This window comes from Arvicola amphibius, chromosome 1 (genome assembly GCF_903992535.2).
Source record: "Arvicola amphibius chromosome 1, mArvAmp1.2, whole genome shotgun sequence".
NCBI classification, from domain to species: domain Eukaryota; kingdom Metazoa; phylum Chordata; class Mammalia; order Rodentia; family Cricetidae; genus Arvicola; species Arvicola amphibius.
The window spans coordinates 151,692,032-151,711,021 of NC_052047.1; the positions used below are offsets into that span (position 1 = coordinate 151,692,032).

Below are 18,990 nucleotides of genomic sequence, written 5' to 3' on the forward strand. Positions count from 1 at the left end.
GCACGTTGCAGGAATAGTGCCTCTCTCACCAGTTTCTCTCAGCTCCAGGTCCTCTGAATATCAACTCGGAGGGACCCTGGACCCTCAGACCAGAATCCCTTCCCAGATTCTTTCTTAGGAAAGGCGGCCTGAGCCGCCGAGCCCTTTGTCCAGCCAGCAGCCCTCTAGGCTCAACCACACTCCACTCCCCAGCCCCGTCTCCACCCCCACCAGTCTTGGCTGAGGCTGCCCTTTCAGGAGAGCTGGGCTTGGTGGGTGCACAACATTCTAGCTGCCGGATGTTAATCCTCCAAACAAAGTCAAACATTAACCCAGGAGACAGCTTATGCCTTATATAAGGCCCGCGGGGGAGACACAAACAGCCTGGTAGAGCTGAGCTGCCCTACCACAGCAGCTGCCGGACCCTAGAACAGAGCACGGGCCATCACCACATCTACCTCCAGCCCCACTGGATCCAGCCCCAGCCACCAGGTGAGACGGGTTTGAAGGTCCCCAAGTCTAGCACCCAGGAACACCCCCCCCCCCAAATCCAGGCTTTGCTTCCTCCTGTGACTGGGCAAACCCCTAGTGCCTTCTGTGACCTGCTTGGACTCTTCTGATACTCCAGCACAGGGGACCCACCCCAGGGAATGCCCAGGAGGCTTTGAGCTTGAGGAGGTCCTTCCCAGCCCACATGGAGCAATACAGGATTATTCTCCCCCTCGCCCACCTCCAGCCTGTGCGGCCAACATCCAAGACTGGGCCCTTGTTCCCTACTATGTAGCCTGTGCAGCCCCATGCATGCACACCTATAAGATTTAAGCACAGGGCCACATGTCTGCATTCACACAGCTTTCATGCTATGCATACCATAGATACCTCTGCACCTATACATGTGTGTGTGTGTGCGTGTGTGTGTGTGTGTGTGTGTGTGGTCATGAAGCTGGGTACATCCTTATGCATCCACACACCAGAGCCCTCACATCTTTACACATGCACACAGATATAGTTCCATACATGTATGCTCATACATGTAATTAGGTACACCTTCATGCATATGGTTCTATGATGCTCCACAGGCCTACATATTACACACACACACACACACACACACACCTCTTCACCTGATATCTTTCCCACAGTTTTGGTTCATTTTGCCTGATGCCATGACCTTCTCGGAGATTTTGGATCGTGTTGGAAGCATGGGTCCCTCCCAGTACCTGCTTGTGACCTTGCTGGCCCTCCCAGTCCTCGGAATAGCCAACCACAACTTGCTACAGATCTTCACAGCCACCACCCCTGTCCACTACTGTCGCCCACCTCCCAACGCCTCCATGGGACCCTGGGTGCTCCCTTTGGGTCTGAATGGGAAGCCTGAGAAGTGTCTCCGTTTTGTGCACCTGCCCAATGGCAGTCTTCCCAATGACACCCAGGGGGCCACTGAGCCATGCCTGAATGGCTGGGTCTACAACAGCACCAGAGACACCATTGTAACAGAGGTATGTCCGGCACCCTCGTTCCACTCACCTTATCTTAGGTACTCCCATATACCTAGAGCACTTGTGGATAGGAAGAGAGGCAGGGGGCCTAGACTTCCCGGGACTGGAGGACAGAGGACTGGGTGAAAAGGAAGGATCCTGGGACTAATGAACAGGAGCTGAGTGGTTTGGTTCCTTCATGCTCAGAGCCCAAGTGTTCCTTCAACAATCTACTGAGAGATTGTTTTTCGACTGGCACAGTCCTGAGCTCCAGGGATTCAAAAAATGTACGGTTCCTGCTCCCAGTGGGGTGTTAGAACCTTGCTGGGTAGCATCCGTGGGTGAAAATGCCGCATAAAGAAGCGTGAAATGACTTGTTACCTCACACTGTGCAGTGACCTTGGACTGGTTATAGGGACAGGAAGGGGTGGTCGTTGCAGGAAGCCCCTCTAAAGAAACAGCCCTGGATCTGAGACTGGAACATCAAGGGTTAATCAGACTGGGAGGGAGAAGAGGAACATTCCATCCCGTGTCAAGCATTGCAGGGGGCTTGGAGGGTGTAGAAGAGAGATTTAAGAGGTTGAAAGACTCCTGAGCAGATCCAGAGAGTCAGTCGCTCGCTCACAAACAGGTGCTATGGCTTCACTTCCCGGCCATCCTTCTTGGGGGAGCTGATTCTCTCACCATTGTTTCTAGGAACTAGAGTTAGAATCCTTCAATGAACTGACAAGCCAGTCAGGAGGCTGTGACAGGAGGAAGATGAGGAAATGGGAATTGGTGTTTACTGAATGCCAGCTGAGTGTCAGGCACATGCCAGTGCTTTGCAGACACTGTCTTGTTGCCCTTGAGGGTGAAGCACTCAGTCCTGGGGGAGAAGGGGTTCAGTGCAATGTATGCAGTCAGTTTCACGGCTGGATCTTAAAGGAAAATGGCCCTAAGTACAAAGTACAAGGGAGGATTTAGCCATAGATTCCAGGGAGGCTTAATAAAGGGACACCTGTGAGCCCCACAAATGCAGGATCCAGACATTGCTTCACTAGAAGACCTTTGCCTTTCAAACACACTCCCAGGCTGCCACTCAGTGGGTCTGGGCTTCCTAAAATTCCAAAGAATGCAGCCTTTTTTTTTTCTCCATTTCACGGATAAGGAAATGGAGGCTCAGTCACGACTTTCTTCTGAGGGCAAAGGTAGGATTTGAATCCAAGATCGTCTACACTATCTATATAGTTATTCAAGCAGTTAATGAATATTTATTCTGTATAAATCACTTGTAATATGCCAGACACTATTCTAAATGCCTTGCAAATGTCAGCACTTTTGATCTTTTTGACAGCTATTAAGTAGTTAGTATTCAAATCCCATCTTTCATATGGGGAGACTGAAGCCCAGAGAGCCCAGTGTCCCACTATGAGTAAGCAGGCTCAGGATCCCAGCATGAGCACTGGGCGCCAGAGCTGTATCCCCAAGTAGCACATTGGCTGCACTCGTGCCCCCTGGACTATACCTCTTCCCTGTCACAGCTCTTGTTTTTCTGCCCTGTGTCAACCATAGTGTTCAGAACGCATCAAGCATCCAAAACATTGGGCACATTTGGTGTTATGGTGCAGAACGCTAAGGCCACAGAGTCAAAGAAGACACTAGCCCTCCAGGTGCTTACCTCTAGGGGTCCAGTAGCTTGGTGGAATCTATATGGATTCACCGCTGTGTCCCCAACACCTGGAATAATACCTGGCACAGAGGAAGGGCTAAATATTTGTGGAAGGAATAAATTCCATAATCTTAAGATTCTGAAAACCCATTGAAGAGGTCTCTAACCAGTACAAGGTCTGTTGGAGTCAGCCAAGCTTGCTGACTCTTGTAAAAGAGAAGAAAGAGGTAGGGGGCGAGACCACACAGGCAGTACACCCCGGATACAAGGCACAGAATGGCCAATGCAAAGTCTGAAGGATAGACTGAAGGACAGACAAGAACAGTGAGGCGTGGAGGCTATTAGACACGGGACAGGAGAGGATAGCAGCAGGTATGATCACTAAGTCAAACTCGGGGCCTCTGTAACAAGGGGTGAGGAGCCAATGGATATGGCAGTCTTTAAGAAGGCGTGTAGCAGACTCAAGACACCCTCTGAGGAGCCTCACTCTGCAGGACAGAGAGTGGCTTTCAGGAAGAGTGTTAGTCTAGCAGCAAAGTAAGTTAGTAGCAACCTGCATAGGACTCTGGGGTGACAGATAGATGGAATGCTGGGTTTAGAAACCAGAAAAGACTAGGGAATTAGAATCCAAGGACCTGGCAACTGAAAAAAAATTGGGAGGAAAAAAGCAGATAGGAAATCAAAGACATGCCCAGAAGCTTCCCAGTGTATGCGTGACTTGCTATGTGTCTGGGAAGATAATGAAAAGGTATAAAAGGCACCATCCATCACTTTCAGAAACAAGAACCCAAGGAACAAACACCCTAAAGGAAAAGATGGGCATGGTGACACACACCCATAATCCCCGTACTCGAGAGGCTGAGGTAGGAGTTTGAGGCCAGCCTAGGCCTAGGCTACATACTACTAGGCCACTCTGGGATATACAGCAAGATCCTGTCTCTGAAAGAAAGAAGGAGAGAAAGAAAGAAAGAAAGAAAGAAAGAAAGAAAGAAAGAAAGAAAGAAAGAAAGAAAGAAAGAAAGAAGGAAGGAAGGAAGGAAGGAAGGAAGGAAGGGAAAGAAAGAAAAAAGTAAGGAAGGAGAGAGAGAGGGAGAGGGAGAGAGAGAGAAGGAAGAAGAGAATATTGGGGAAATAAGGAGGGAGAAAGGTGGAAAAGGAGAAAGTGAAGGAAAAATAGGAAGGCTTACAAGGAATAATTAGATGGCCTCATGATGAACACAGTCTGTGAGCACATAGGTACCAGATGGATGCAGGTGTGTGCATGAGTTCATTTAATCCTCACAACCCTTGGAGTTTAGCACCTTGATTATCCTGTTTGCATAGATGAGGAAATTGAAAGACAGGTCACTAGATGACAAGGTAAAACATTCCCAAAGGGCAGAGTGGAGAACCCAAGTCCCTGAGGTAGCGCTCCAGAAGCCACGCTCCTTAAGGCTGCACAGAACCTGACCATGAGACTGACTATCCACCCTTCACCCCACTGAGAAGGTTGGGTGGTCTGACTTGTTCGCAGATACCCCAACCCACGCGGCAGTAGCTCCTCCAGAACAAGAACAGTACCTCTCCCACCTACATCTGCCATTGCAGGACTAGGTATGCAGTAGGTGCTTAAGCAATGCTAAAGACAGGATAAGTTCCTCCTGCATCTACAGAGGCACTGCTGACCACTGGGAAGCAGTTTCCTTTCCTGGTCACTCCTCAGGTGGGCTTCCAGGAGCCATGCCAAGGGCAGAGCCTACAGGGCCTCATACCCAGTTAAACATCAGTTCACCTCTATGCCGGCCAAATTTCCAGTCACCATTACATTCGTTAAGATGACATGAGTCTGCACAAAAAGGATCAGCAGTCCTCAGGGGGCTGCACCCTTGCCCCTGTCAGAGCTTATTTAACTCTGTGTTAAGCTCTAATTCCCTGGGGATGCAGCCGTGGCAAACCCACAAGAAGGTTCTCCTGCCCTGTCCAGCAACTGGAACATTAATGGGCAAACCCAACAACAAGAACAAACACAGATGCTGTGATATTCTGTTCATTCAGCCATGGAAAATACAGGCTTCCCTCTGCTTGGGGTGGGTAGAATGGAGTTCTGCCTCCCATGTGATAGAGGCAATCAGGACTTTCCAGAAAGAGCTTTAACTAGAACATTAAGAGGAAACAAAGACCTTTCTTTTATGTCTGGAAAGCATGGGAGCCTGGATGCTGATCCCTAGGTTCCCAAGAGTACAGCCACAGCCACATACACTGACTAAGGCCACAGCCCTCAGGGCCTAGGCCCAGCCTCGGATGAGCAAAGTATGCCTTTGCCCCTGGCCTTCCTCTTGGCTTTGTACCTTCCTGTCCTGATTCCAGGATCTCTACCGCAGCCAGGACCCTTGCAGGGTCCCTGGTCAACCACCTCTGACCTCTCCAACCCTCATCACCAAATATCCAGTCTACCCAGATTCAGGTCACTTCTGTTTCTTACGTTCAGTCCCACGCCTGCTCCACATCCCCACTGGCTGCCCTCAGCCCTGATCAGGCATGCTCTGTTTCAACCTCTTTCTCAGACTCTGATCTAAATCCTCAGTAAGGATGTGGGAGTTTCAGCCTGGCTACATTTCTGGCCAGCCTGACCCCAGTGGCAGCCATTATGTAAAAAGTTCCTTATCATTTGCACAGAAGGGGCCTAGAGCAATTCTGTAGCTCCCTAAACTCAAGAGCTCACTCGGTAGACATCTACTGCGCGCAGGCCCCTGAGCTGCTGCTTCACTTTCCGCCTGTTGTGAGCAGGCAAGTCAGGTACTATCCTTACCATTCTACAGAAAGTAACACTGGGCTCAGCTCCAGAGGGGACCCTGCACAGCTGTGAGGGTGCTCCAGGAGACCCTAACTCCAGAACCATGCCCTGTCTGTGGCAGCACATGTCACATTTTATTGGACATGTGACAATAATAATAATACGATTGCTTGGAGTTTAATGCACAGTGTCTTTTCAGATTTAGGGCTGGGTGCTCTTCATTCCTTAAATCACCCTCAGCTCCAAGAAGCAGGCACCAGGTAGAGCTGAGGACTCTGACCACATAGAAGTTAAACATCTGTCCCAGAGCTAAAGAGGTGGCTCAGTCAGTAAAGTGCTTTCTGCATAAACATGAGGACCCAAGTGTCATCCCAAACACCCAAAAAAGCTGAGTGTTCTAGCCTGCAGTCCCAGCACTGAGGAGGCAGAGACAGGACTCCCTAGGGCTGACAAGTCAGCCAGACTAGCTGATCAGAAAGCTCCATGTTCAGTAAAAGAGACTGTCCCAAACAACGGAGGGAAAGCAATTGGAGAAGATACTTCTGGCTTTCACATGTGTATATGTACACATATACACACACAAACATGTGTACCCATGCAAAAGTGCACCTGCGCATGCGTGCGCGCATGCGCACACACACACACACACACACACACACAAAATCTGTCCCAAAAAATGTGCAGCTCCTAAGCAACAAAATCAGAGATTTGTGTCCTTTTGATACTTTCCAAGATACTTGGCTTGTCCTCTTTGGTCCCCATGCCCCCCAAACAGGTTCCATCAAAGGTGTGAGAATGCACAGGGCCAGCAACAATACTCCCTAAGTTCTTACCTGGCTCCAAAAGATCTTCGGGCGAAGATAATCTGTTTCATTCCCTTACTCTGATGGGTGGGGACATTGGACGAAATCTTGGTTGGGTCAGCTTTCCCTTTATACAGCAGGATTTGATTGTGTCTGCCTCTTGAGTGGCTTGTGGTGACATCTGTCCTTTAGTCTTCTTACCCTCTGAGGGTCCTCCTGGTCACTCTTCTTGCTACCCTAACTCCTAAACATCTATGTTTGGACCTTGACCAGCCCAGTGGGCTCTGACCTTGGCACAATGCCATGCTGAGCTATGCTGTGCTGTCTAACAGAGCACAGCTCCCATGTTTAAGCCTTCCCTCTGACAGCCCAGGGCTCAGAACACAGCACACTGGGGCATCTGGAGCTGTGGTCCTGATAGAGGACACCGCTGGGAGATCTTGCAGACTTGAGCCTGAGTCGCCGCTATTCTTGAGCATGCTATTTATCATCTGAGCCACAGGCTCTTTGTAATAATGGATACGATAGCAGCCCTGCTTTGCGATGCTGCTCCGCCATGGCTTGAAAAGCTGCCTCTGAGCAGAGCGACCCTTCTTTCCTCCCTACCACCTTTCTGCTGTTCCAGGCTGGGCAGGAAGACAAGGTAGAGGAGTCTGTCATTTCTTTCCAGAACCAGCTCCTTGGGGCTTAGTTACACTACCAGACTGCGAAAAGAAATCCAGTGCAGGACCAGGCTATGGAGAACAAGAGGGCTGTGTAGAACTGACCGGAGCTGATGGGAATTACCAGCCCTGGCCACACCCAGGGCGGGAGAGAAGCACCACAAAGCTAATGCCTGGCCTCCTCCAGTGATCACATAACCTTTCCTTCTCTGGGTCTCATCAGCAAAAAATTGTATAACAGCCCCGCCCTATTTATCCATTCATCCACTATTCATTAAATAAACACTCACAGGTATTACAACCAACTATTCTGCTAGTTTCCAGGGATAAAAAGTCAAGTGAGAAATCTTCTGCCCTCAGCGAGGCCACAGAATGCAGGAGAGAAAACAAGGACATGCGTAGCTAGGAGGCTTCATAGTATGTACCCTGCTGTAAGATCAGAGCTGCAGAGTCAAGGGCAACGTTACCTACACTGGGAGTCAGACTTCTCAGACATGCTCCGCCTCACAAACAGGAACTGACCACCCAAAGAGGCCCCGATACTCAGAAAAGATTATCAATAGACAGGCAACACTCCTGAGTAAGGGGATCCTAACATGTGCAAAGCAGAAAGGAATCACTCGTTTTTATTGACTCAGAGTAAAACCTGATGGAACCCAAGGGAGTTTCATTCAAAGGAAGCACAGAAAACACTTTAGATGTCTTGAATAGTCCATTCTTCTGCTACGAATTTTAATGGAACTTCTTGGGGACTTTGCACTGTGGGTTTTGCACAGGTAATTCCACCAAAAGCATCCAGAATGCTCTAAAATCTTCCTCTCCTATCCCATTTGCTCCACACCCACTTCCCTTGCCTATTCCATCACCACCTATCAGGCCAATTGATGCTTCTCACATAGCAGAATCACACATTTATTTACAGCAGAATTCCCCAGATCAGGTAGGTAGCTTAAACCAGCCAAGATTTTATTATCTCACAGATTTGGAGGCAAGAAGTCCAAACCCCACAGCATCAGTGCTCTCCTCACAGGCCCCACAAAGAATCCTCCCTGTCTCCTCTAGCTTCAGGTGGTTGCCGACACTCCTTGGCATGGCTTGGCTTGTGGGTCCCACTCTAAGCTCCGCCTCCATCCTGTCCTGTCTGCGCATGTCTCTTCTCTTCCTACAAGGGTCCACCCTGCCCAGTATGGCCTCGCTATAACTCGGCTAATTATGGCTAAACTTTTCTAGATTTCCAATCTAGAAGGCTAGAACTTCAGCGTGTCTCCTGAGGGGACACAATCAACTCATAATGGCTGCAGGTCTCCGACCTGCTCCCCATAGTTTGTGTTGCTCAGCAGGGTGGTCATAGACACATTTTTCTCATCACTTCTGATGAGCTTCATTACTCATGAAATCTCTGAAAGCAATACATTTACAGTGTAACTGAAATTCACTTTTTATTTCTTTTTAGTGTTTAACCATAGAGTACTTCTTTTTACTTCTAAAGATCACCCAAGGGTGGATGTCGTGGTGTAGTTCTGAAGGTATCTCTCCTCGCTGACGTAGAGCTGTGTCCTAGACACTGCCCATCCCACCACACACACACACACAGAGACACACACACACGTCTCACAAAGGAGGCAGCTCTCCTCATAGAATTTGGAGTGCAAATCATGTGACTTCTCACGCATACATGAGAGGTGGTACAAATTCCGTTTTCATCAGCAGCTTCTTGTTGCCATAACGAAAGCTTCAACAGTAAGTCCTGGCTTGACTATTACTAATAAAGAAAAGTTCTGAAAAAAGTAGCACTCCAGACTGATGGCTAGATCTACAGGGCCACCCAGGGACCAGACTGACAGCAGCTCTGCCATCTTCAGGGTTGTTGCAGCCATCTCAGTTCCCACCCATAAGAAAGGAGAAAGCGGTTGCCCCCAGGCCAGTGTGCCCCTCTTACGTCAATGAGATAGAATGCTACATTGTATCTTCTGCTTCCCCTTTCTTATCAAGAAGCACATGGCTCCCTGCAGCAACCGGGAGTGTGCTTTTCGCTGTGAAGGAAGGTGAACTGAATTGTGTGAGCAGTAGGTCTTTTCTTTAGATTTTCCTGAATGGCTTAAGACGGTGTGTCAGAAAGTACCAGAAGTCTCTCCAGACACCCCTGCCGTGCCTCTCTCCCACGCCCTCACCTGCTCCTTTATTCTGTTTCCTCCTTTGCCACCACACCATACCATGTAGCCCCCCTTCCCTGTTAGAAATGTCCACCAGGATTCCTGGAGATGTTGGCTCACCTGAAGCTAGCTGAAGACCTGGACCTCATCCACCCATCCCGCCTCCCCTCCACGAGAGAAAGGAGAAAAGAACTCCTCGGCCTCTGTGGTCTCTCCCCACATTCGATTTCTGAAACACTTTTAGGAGGCATTTCTAGCGAACATTCTTTGCTTCATTACGCAAGTAATTCAGGATGTCTGGAGCAAAGAATGTGTGCTGGGATTAGCAGGAGATTAGAGCAGACAGGTTGACCAGGCCAAAGCATAGCTGGCCTTAGAAACCTCTCCGCAGGGGAGTGAGTGTCCTTACCTAGCCAACAAGAGGGAACCGGAGAACATTCCTAGCATAGTAGAAACCTAAAACCATATATGTCATTGGGAAAGGAGTGGGAAAGACTTGTTGTACACTTGTCACAGCAACCAGCTGGGAGCCTGTTTCCTCACCTGTGAAATGGGAACATAACATGGATGCTGTATGGGAATGGAAGTACAGAAGAGGCTCAACTTAGGACAGTCCCTGGTATAGAGCCTTCAGCAAGCATCAGCTGCCACTATACATTCAAAGGCAAAATAGTGAGGCCCATATTGCGGCAATTGTGAGGAAAAGAGAGGGATTGGCGGATAGGCTCAGCAGTGAAGAGCACCTGCTGCTCTTGCAGGGGACATAGCTTTTGCTTCTAGCATTCACATGGCAGTTTGCAACCATCCATCCATAACTCCAGTTTGACAGGATCTGACATCCTCCTCTGACCTCTAGAGGCACCAGGCACAGACATGATTCACATATACATATGTGGGCAAAACACTCAATACACACAAAAGACATAAATAGAAAAAATAGGAAAATCCAGTTTCAAAAACAAATACAGTTGGGTATGGTGACACATGCTTTTAATCTAAGCACTAGGTAGGCAGAAGCAGGCAGATCTCTGTGAGTTCTAGGCCATCTTGGTCCATATAATGAGTTCCAGGACAGCAAGGGCTTTAGAGAGAGACCCTGTTTCAAACACACACACACACACACACACACACACACATATATATACATATACATATATACATATATATACATATATATATAGAGAGAGAGTGTGTAACATATTATGTTGTATATATTATATAATATATTATATTGTATATATTATATATATATTTGAAACTTGAAGATCAAATGACTGTGGAGTGGGGGTGGGGTATCTATAAACTCCAGAGCCAGCAGAGTTTTGATCTGAGGCAATCAGAAGTCTGGTTCAACACAACTCAGTAGTCTGCGTTGGTTCAGATTTCTAAAGTCTGATCTCGGGCAGTTTATTTTAGGCATATTTAATGCAGTACAATTTTGGAAAAGTTTTCTGGTGACAATTAGCTCAATCCTATATGCACAATAAAGCTTAAGGCATCACTCATCAAAACTCTTAGCAAAATCCCTGTGATCTCTTCCATGAAAATGGGTTCTAGAGAAACAATGCTCAGAATGATGAGAATGGCCCAGGGCAGTGGTTCTCAACCTTCCTAGTGCTGTGACCCTTCAACAGTTCCTTACGCTGTGCTGACCCTTCCAACCTTAAAACTATTTCATTGCTACTTCACAACAGTAATTTTGGTACTGTTATGAATCATAATGTAAATATCTGATATGCGCCCTTTGTGAAAGGGTCACTTGAACTGAAGGATCGTGATCCACAGGATGAGAGCCCCTGGTCTTGGGAGAATGAGTAAAGTAAACCTAAGAGTCTGGGGGAAGCTGGGTGGTGGTGGCGCACGCCTTTAACCCCAGCTCTTGGGAGGCAGAGGCAGGGGGATCTCTGTGAGTTTAAGGCCAGTCTAGTCTCCAAAGCGAGTTCCAGGACAGCCAGGGCTACAAAGAAGAACCCTGTCTTGAAAAACCAAATAAATAAATAAATAAATAAATAAATAAATAAATAAATAAATAAATAAGAGTCTAGGGAATCAAGTGTGACCTGGTCCTACAGATAGCACAGGTCACCAGGTTCTTAATTACATATGTGCCCAGCCTTCTGGGTAGAAAACAAGTTATACGTATCTCTATTTGAAGAGACAACCTTGTATGTCTAACATTCCTGTGAGCACAGGACATCACGTCCTCTACAGGGTGGGGGAGAGAGGGAGGAGTCAGAAATGGGACATCAGCATGCTCTCTCATAGGTGGAATTCTTAGGAATATAGAGCCATATTTGTCAGAGTCCGGGGATTGAGAGGATTGGTGTGGAGTGGGCACAAGAAGCTACTCATCAACAGATCCACAACTGTAGCTAAACTCTGAGTTCTCAAAACAACTAAAAGAAGAGAATCTAAATGTATCACCACAAAAATATATATAAAATATAAAGCTGGAAAGGTGATGGGCAAATTTCCATAGCAGAATTTGTTCTTTGTATGTATATTGAAACCATGGCTGTGTTCTCCACAAGTGTCATGTACTTAGGATTCGTCGATTCAAAGTCACATAAATCTCAAAAACAAATATCTTCAAAAACCAAGGCTGCCACTTGGTGTGCATGGGAAAAGCCAGGGATGCCACTTGGTGTGCATGGGACCTTACAAAGCCAGGGCTGCTCCTTCGTGTACACAGGACCTTATAAAGTCAGGGCTGCCGCTTGGTGTGCACGGGACCTTACAGAGTCAGGTGGCAAGTCCTGTTAGGTCTGGAATGGTCATGGGATGTTTTCAAGTAGGCCCAGACTCTGATGGTCGGACCAGAAGAGAGATTGGGTTGCAAGATGAGAACTAGGTGGAGGGAAGCTACCAAGGCCTAAGCCAGGTCAGGATGCAGAAGGTCTGTAGTGTGGCTGACAAAGAAGCTGTGGGTGGCTGTAGTGAGCACGGCGCTTCAGTGTGTTGGTCAGGGCAGAACTGAGAATTGAGGGAGGAGGGTGGGTGACAGCAAGGGTGGGTTCTCATTCTACAGAATTGGAGGGAATATAGAAAGGAAAGGTTATGAGGAAAACTGATGAAGAGTTAGAGAGAAAAAGAGGAGGAAGAGAGAGAGAGAAGGGGGCAGGGAGGAAGAAACCAGAAGACCTTAAGAGGAGGAGAGGTGAGGTCAAGGATGCAGGTGGAGGGACCGGCCTTGGAAATGTGGGGAAAAGGAGGAGCTACAGGACACAGACTTTTAGTGGAAGAGGCCGAGAAGAGGTCAATAGGGCAGCTAAGCAGACTTAAGCCATACAATACACTTGAGGGATGCTGTCATCACACAATCGTGGATCAAGGACCTAAGGAACCCACACAGGTGGAAAGAATTAGTGTTTGGCAGTCAAAGACCAGGTTCAGGGAAGCCAAGGCATGTAAGTGCCTGCATACATGCATGCCAGTGAGCATGTATGCATGCATGCGTATGTGAAGGTAGGCTGAGCATAGCTAGGGGCACTGGACTGTTGAACTGGCATGGCCCTACCTTGCTCTTGTGCAGTGGGACTTGGTGTGCAGCTCCAACAAACTGAAGGAGATGGCCCAGTCGATCTTCATGGCAGGCATACTGATTGGCGGGCCCGTGTTTGGAGAACTGTCAGACAGGTGAGGCTTGGGAAAACATTCCACGTACATTCCCTCATAACTCTGTTCTGGCAGTGTACCCCAAAGAACCAAAAGCTAGGAGAGGTGAGAAGGATGGTCCTCTATGGGCAGACACCATTCCCTTGCCAGACCATAGCCGTCTCTTTGTCCCAAAGTCCTGGTTTGAATTTTTCTGGCCTCTCAACCCAGGTTCTCAGAACCAGTTTTGTGGCTACATAGCATAAAGCCAGGGCAGATGAACTGCTCAGAGATACGTGGTCTTTTGACCTCTGCTCAGTCAGCTAAGTAGAGGCAGAGGAAATAACTCATTAACCCAATGCTTCTACTGCAAACTTGTTGAAAAACAGCAATTACCAGCAAGGCTCTGTCTGGTGAGGGAGTTATGTGCTCCACCTGGTCTTCGGGTGAGACTGGGGGTGGGGTGCCTTTAGCCCTTTGCCCCAAAGCCTGAAAGTCACTCAGTTTGGCAGCTATGTAGTGGCTAACCTGACTCTTCCTCTCTTCTGAGCTGCAGGTTTGGCCGCAAGCCCATCCTGACCTGGAGCTACCTAATGCTGGCAGTCAGTGGCTCAGGTGCTGCCTTCAGCCCCAGCCTCCCCATCTATATAATCTTCCGATTCCTGTGTGGCTGCAGCATCTCGGGCATTTCTCTGAGCACCGTTATCTTGAGTGAGCCACAGTGGGACCCGAGCAGCAAGGCTTTGGGGAGCAACAGTCAAAAGCTGAGAGAGTGGGTTTGATTCAAGCCAAAGGCTTTGGTTTCTTGAGACACTTCTGAATTTTGCAACAATCACAAACATAATGACAGTGGCTAAGAAGCTATAGGACCTGCCTTGTGTCTGGATGCTCTGCTAGGCACATGATCATGTTCAGTGCATCATAGAAATGGGTGATACAGTATCTGTTGTAAATTAGTCTTCACTATATCTGGTGAAGTTGAGTGCAAAGCAAGGGAAGTCACTTTCAGTGGAGAGATATAGTAAGACTGAACTGGGGTGGAGAGAGGCCCAGATGTGAGTCCTATGTCCTTGAATTTCAAGAGCATTGTCTGCAAAATGGTGATAATTGAGTCCTTGGGATCAGATGAAGTCAGATAGCTAATGGGAGGCAGAAGCTGATAGCACTTCACAGGGAGGTGCCTGGGGTCTGACAAGACCCTAATCTGGTCTTTGGGCTTCTCTCACAGATGTGGAATGGGTACCCACCTCAGTGCGGGCCATCTCATCAACATCAATTGGGTACTGCTACACCATTGGCCAGTTCATTCTGTCCGGCCTGGCCTATGTCATTCCTCAGTGGCGCTGGCTACAGTTAGCTGTATCTGTTCCCTTCTTCATCTTCTCCCTGTTATCCTGGTATGTGGCCCTCTTCTGTTCTCTCTACCCAATTCCACCAGGGACAAATAAGGGCTCCATGCCTAACCTGACTGTCCAACTCCATCTGTCCCTTGTGCCAGAGTCAAGGACGGCCCCCCAGGGTAGAGGAGTTACATGTGCTGAGTCATGCTGTAGGAGAGAGCAGGTGTTGGGAGCACTGGGAGCTGCCTGTAGCTGAAGAAGGGGCATGAGTTGAGATAGATAGGAGGATGCTGGCCTACCATGAGCACAGAAATCCAGGGAGGCCTCAACTAAACATGGAGGAGGATGGAAAAGTACAGAAGGTGCCTGTGGGGCTGGCAGGCCTACCCAAAGTTCTGTTTGTGGGGAAAAAAATGGCCCAGAAATACAGTCCCACATGGTGAGGCCAGGAACAGAAGGGAGGGTACTGTGCAGGCTAGAGGGTGTTGAAGGAGAAATCTGAAGGACCTTTGGAAGGAAGTATCTACAGAATTGGGAGACTGTCAGATGTAAAATACAAAAGAATATTCAAAGTGGAGCCTCAGCCAGGAAATCTCTTGAGAATTGAGGTGGTTTGGTGGAAGAAGCAGAGTGTGCAGAGATCTTATTACCAAGCTGTTAATCCCAAATCCACACAGGAAGACAGCAAATTAGCCTGCATAACTCATTCTTGAAGCCCCAAGTGCTGGAAGTTAAAAACATTCTGAGGGAAAATTGTGAAACTATGAAGTAACAATAAGTTATGCATGGTATCCTACTCTGAACACTAATTAATGTTGTCTCTGATCCTTGCTGCATCTCTGGTTGATGGGAGCATTATTGTCCCTATCCAAAGATGAGAAAACTGAGACCTGGGGAAGATTACATGGAAAAGTACAGACTTGAGATGGAACTTCAACTTGGAAATGAATGTAGAACTGTCAAGAGATGAACAGCAATCTGAAAGGGGAGGGGAAAGACTAGAGAGTGGAGGCAGAAACACGTACACAGCCTGGGGTGGGAGCAGGCAGAGTCGGGGACAAAGGCAGAAGATAGTCAGCAGTGTAGTCAAGAGCTCGGTGTCCTTTAGCCTGTGACTTGAGGCAGGTCTCACTCATTTTGAGCCTCAATTTTTTTCTAGATAAGATGGGGATGATATTGCTGGTTACCCTAATTTTGTGGGGCTGACCTACAGGAAGACTTGTTGACTGGGAGCCATTGCTGTCATTATTCTCAGGGAGGCAAAGCTAGAGTCCTGGGCTCAGCCATGAAGCATGAGAGGAGCCCCTTCACAGTCTTGGTGAGAGAAGGCTCACAGGACTATCAAGGTAGAAGCGGAAGGTGTAAGTCCATGAGCAACAGACTCACAAAGCTGGGATCAGGAGTCTAAGGCCAGGTATCAGTGTCCTCCCTCCAAAGGTCTTGAAGGAATCCAGACCAAGACCTTACTATAGTCCCTGGGGCTCTTAGCTAAGGAAGACATCCAACAACAACCAGCAATCTAGGTTTGGAACATTGGAAGGCTGCTTTAGATGTGGGGAAACAGAATGCTGGAATCTGTGCTAACTAGAAGCAGCCCAAGTACAAAGATGGGCCAGTGAGGTTCCACAGAAAGAGCATTAGGCCCCTCAGGTTTCTGGGCTTCCTATCCACGGCTCCAGAGGCAGAGGTATTAAAAGGGACTCTTGAACAGGAGCCACTATGTTTTGACTCTGGCCCCTAGGTGGGTACCAGAGTCCATTCGCTGGCTGGTTCTATCTGGAAAGTTCTCAAAGGCCCTGAAGACACTCCAACGGGTGGCTACCTTCAATGGCAAGAAGGAGGAGGGGAGAAAGCTCACCATAGAGGTAGGTGGGGAGGGATTATAGCTGGGGCAGGACTATGTGTCAGCCTCTTGGGCCCGTTTCCTTGGCTTACAGTTGTATTCCATCTGCTCCCCCCAATGCATCCTCTGAAAGAGCTTGAACTTCCTTCCCTTCCAGCAGCTAGGCCCACTAACAGCACCTCTGCTTCTCCTATGTCTCAAGGAGCTGAAGTTCAGCCTGCAGAAGGACATCGCCTCAACCAAGGTCAAATATGGCTTATCTGACTTGTTCCGGGTATCCATCCTGCGCCGTATGACCTTCTGTCTCTCCCTGGCCTGGTAACCTGCCACCTCTCCCTACTCATGCCCTGCACAGGGTTGATAAACAATGAGGTGTCCATCAGGGCAAACCTAGGGTACCTGCAAGAAAAATCAAGAAAATACCTCCTGGGAGCCACCAAGACAAGCTTCCAACCCAGAAGTCCCATATTCAGTTGAGAGTGTCTGCTTCCTCTGAGGTTGCACAGCCCCACACAGGGCAGGTGCTCTAGTCCCTTCAGTGAGCATCCTGGTGACAGAACTTGCCCCACAGTCTGCCTCTCTGTCCCTGAAGCCTTTTAGCCTAGCTCTGCCCTCTGGAACCACACAGAGGAGAGCTGACCCTGCAGGCTGCAGACTTGCAGGGAGCAATTATATATCCAAGTTTCCTCTTCTGACTGATGCTACATCTTCCCCAACGTCCTTTTGTGACCTAGTTGTGAGACCACTTTCCATCCTAGTCTTCCCCAGGATCAAATTTGTCCCACACTTTTCCATAATTCTGAGAGTGGAAGAGGAGTTATGTTCACGCTGTTCACAGTTTGACTTTTACCCCTGCCTCTCTGGCTGTTCCATTTCAACTGAGCAAAAAATAGAGCATTTCCTGCCTCCTCCAGTTTCTGAGAGTCCCTCCAGTCCTGTTATTCTATAGGATCAATCTTGGGTACCTTTACCATGAACACCATGACCATGCAAGACATGACCAGTCAATCCCAGCACTTTTCATTGAGATTGAGACACAATCTCACAAAACTCAACAGTACTCAAGCACCGGATATCAATCTGCTATAGATGACACAATCAGCAAAACTATTTATCACCCTGGTAACCCAAGAGTAGCTGTGGGAAGAGATCTCAGTTTGGTTGCAGGTACTGACCCATGACTCTCTGTCTCTCAGGTTTTCTACTGGTTTTGCCTACTATAGTTTGGCTATGGGGGTAGAAGAATTTGGAGTCAACATCTACATACTCCAGCTCATCTTTGGTGCGGTTGACATCCCAGCCAAGTTCATCACAATCCTCTCCATAAGTTATCTGGGCCGGCGCATCACCCAGGGCTTCCTCCTGCTCCTGGCTGGAGGGGCCATCTTGGCCCTCATCTTTGTGTCTCCAGGTGAGAGGTTGAGGCTACCCTAGGACCCTCTGGAAGAAGCTGCCACAGGCTGGAAAGTGAACTCCAACTTTGTTAGCCCTCCTCCAATTCACTGTGTTGGCCTTAAAGAGATCCCTACTTTTTGTGGGGCTCAGGTTCCTCTTCTAGACAGCAATCCACTTGGCCACACGACAAAGTGTGAAGAGTAACAGATGGGTCGCTACTCACCTTTCCTTTTTCAAACGAGCTTCCGGGCAACCAAGCACAAAGGGAGAGAAAGTCTGCTAAGGAGTGAGAACATTCAGGTGCTCATGAACACCAAGGCCCATCCTCCAACCCCTTCCCATGCAGAAATGACGCTCATGAGGACAGCACTGGCTGTATTTGGGAAAGGATGCCTATCTGGCTCCTTCAGCTGCCTCTTCCTCTACACAAGTGAACTCTACCCCACAGTCCTCAGGTAAGTGATGCACCTGGGTCAGGGGCTAACAGATGGAACCGTAGCATCCTCCTCCTGCCTTCTACCCAGAGGTCCCAAGAGTATCCTTTAAAAAGCCCTCTGTAGAGGCTGCCAATCCCTTCTCTGAACCCTCCCAGGCAAACAGGTATGGGTATTAGTAACGTGTGGGCTCGAGTGGGAAGTATGATAGCCCCACTGGTGAAAATCACGGGTGAGGTCCAGCCCTACATCCCTAATGTCATCTTTGGGACTACGGCCCTCCTGGGAGGCAGCGCTGCCTTCTTCCTGCTTGAGACCCTCAACCGGCCCTTGCCAGAGACTATTGAGGACATACAAAACTGGTGAGTTCTCTGCCTCTAGCCCCCAGGGCTCCCCTTTGAGCAAACAGGCTTTTCCTAAGCTCAATGTCTCTAGGCACAAGCATGCCAAGAAGACAAAGCAGGAATCCGAAGCAGAAAAGGCATCCCAGACCATTCCTCTGAAGACTGGCGGATCAGACCCCAGCTGAGAACAACAGAATCTGCTTGTCTGCCCTCCAGAGACTGATCCCAAGCAGGACCCTTCCAGGGCTCCTCAAGCACCTTGGGGACTCGGGGAGACCCTGGGTAGGCCCATGCTCTTAGAGCAAAGACTTCTGAGAGCTCAGAAAAGGTATCTCCACCTCACCACCTCCACCATAGCCCACAACCCAGCTCTGGCCACAAGGCTTCCAATACTCACCTCCACATTCATCCTCCCTGCAACCCAGGCCCTGTCATTCTTTTATCTACCCTCTCTGTATTGGCCGCTTTCCTCCATTGCCCATCTCCATCTCCATTTCCCTTGAGATTTCCTAGCAGTTCTTTCCCTCCCCAAATTCTTTCCTTA

At 48.6% G+C, this 18,990-nt stretch overlaps 1 protein-coding gene across 1 annotated transcript; it reads left to right on the forward strand.

Annotated features, from left to right (window-relative positions):
• The first annotated feature begins 1,145 nt into the window (after positions 1–1,145).
• On the forward strand, positions 1,146–18,631 carry Slc22a8 (solute carrier family 22 member 8). The gene is made up of 10 exons (XM_038313404.1): positions 1,146–1,478; positions 13,029–13,132; positions 13,647–13,801; positions 14,319–14,487; positions 16,172–16,295; positions 16,476–16,591; positions 17,470–17,684; positions 18,015–18,123; positions 18,261–18,464; positions 18,538–18,631. The coding sequence occupies exons 1-10, from the start codon at positions 1,146–1,148 to the stop codon at positions 18,629–18,631; spliced, it is 1,623 nt and encodes a 540-aa protein (XP_038169332.1).
• The last annotated feature ends 359 nt before the right edge of the window (positions 18,632–18,990 follow it).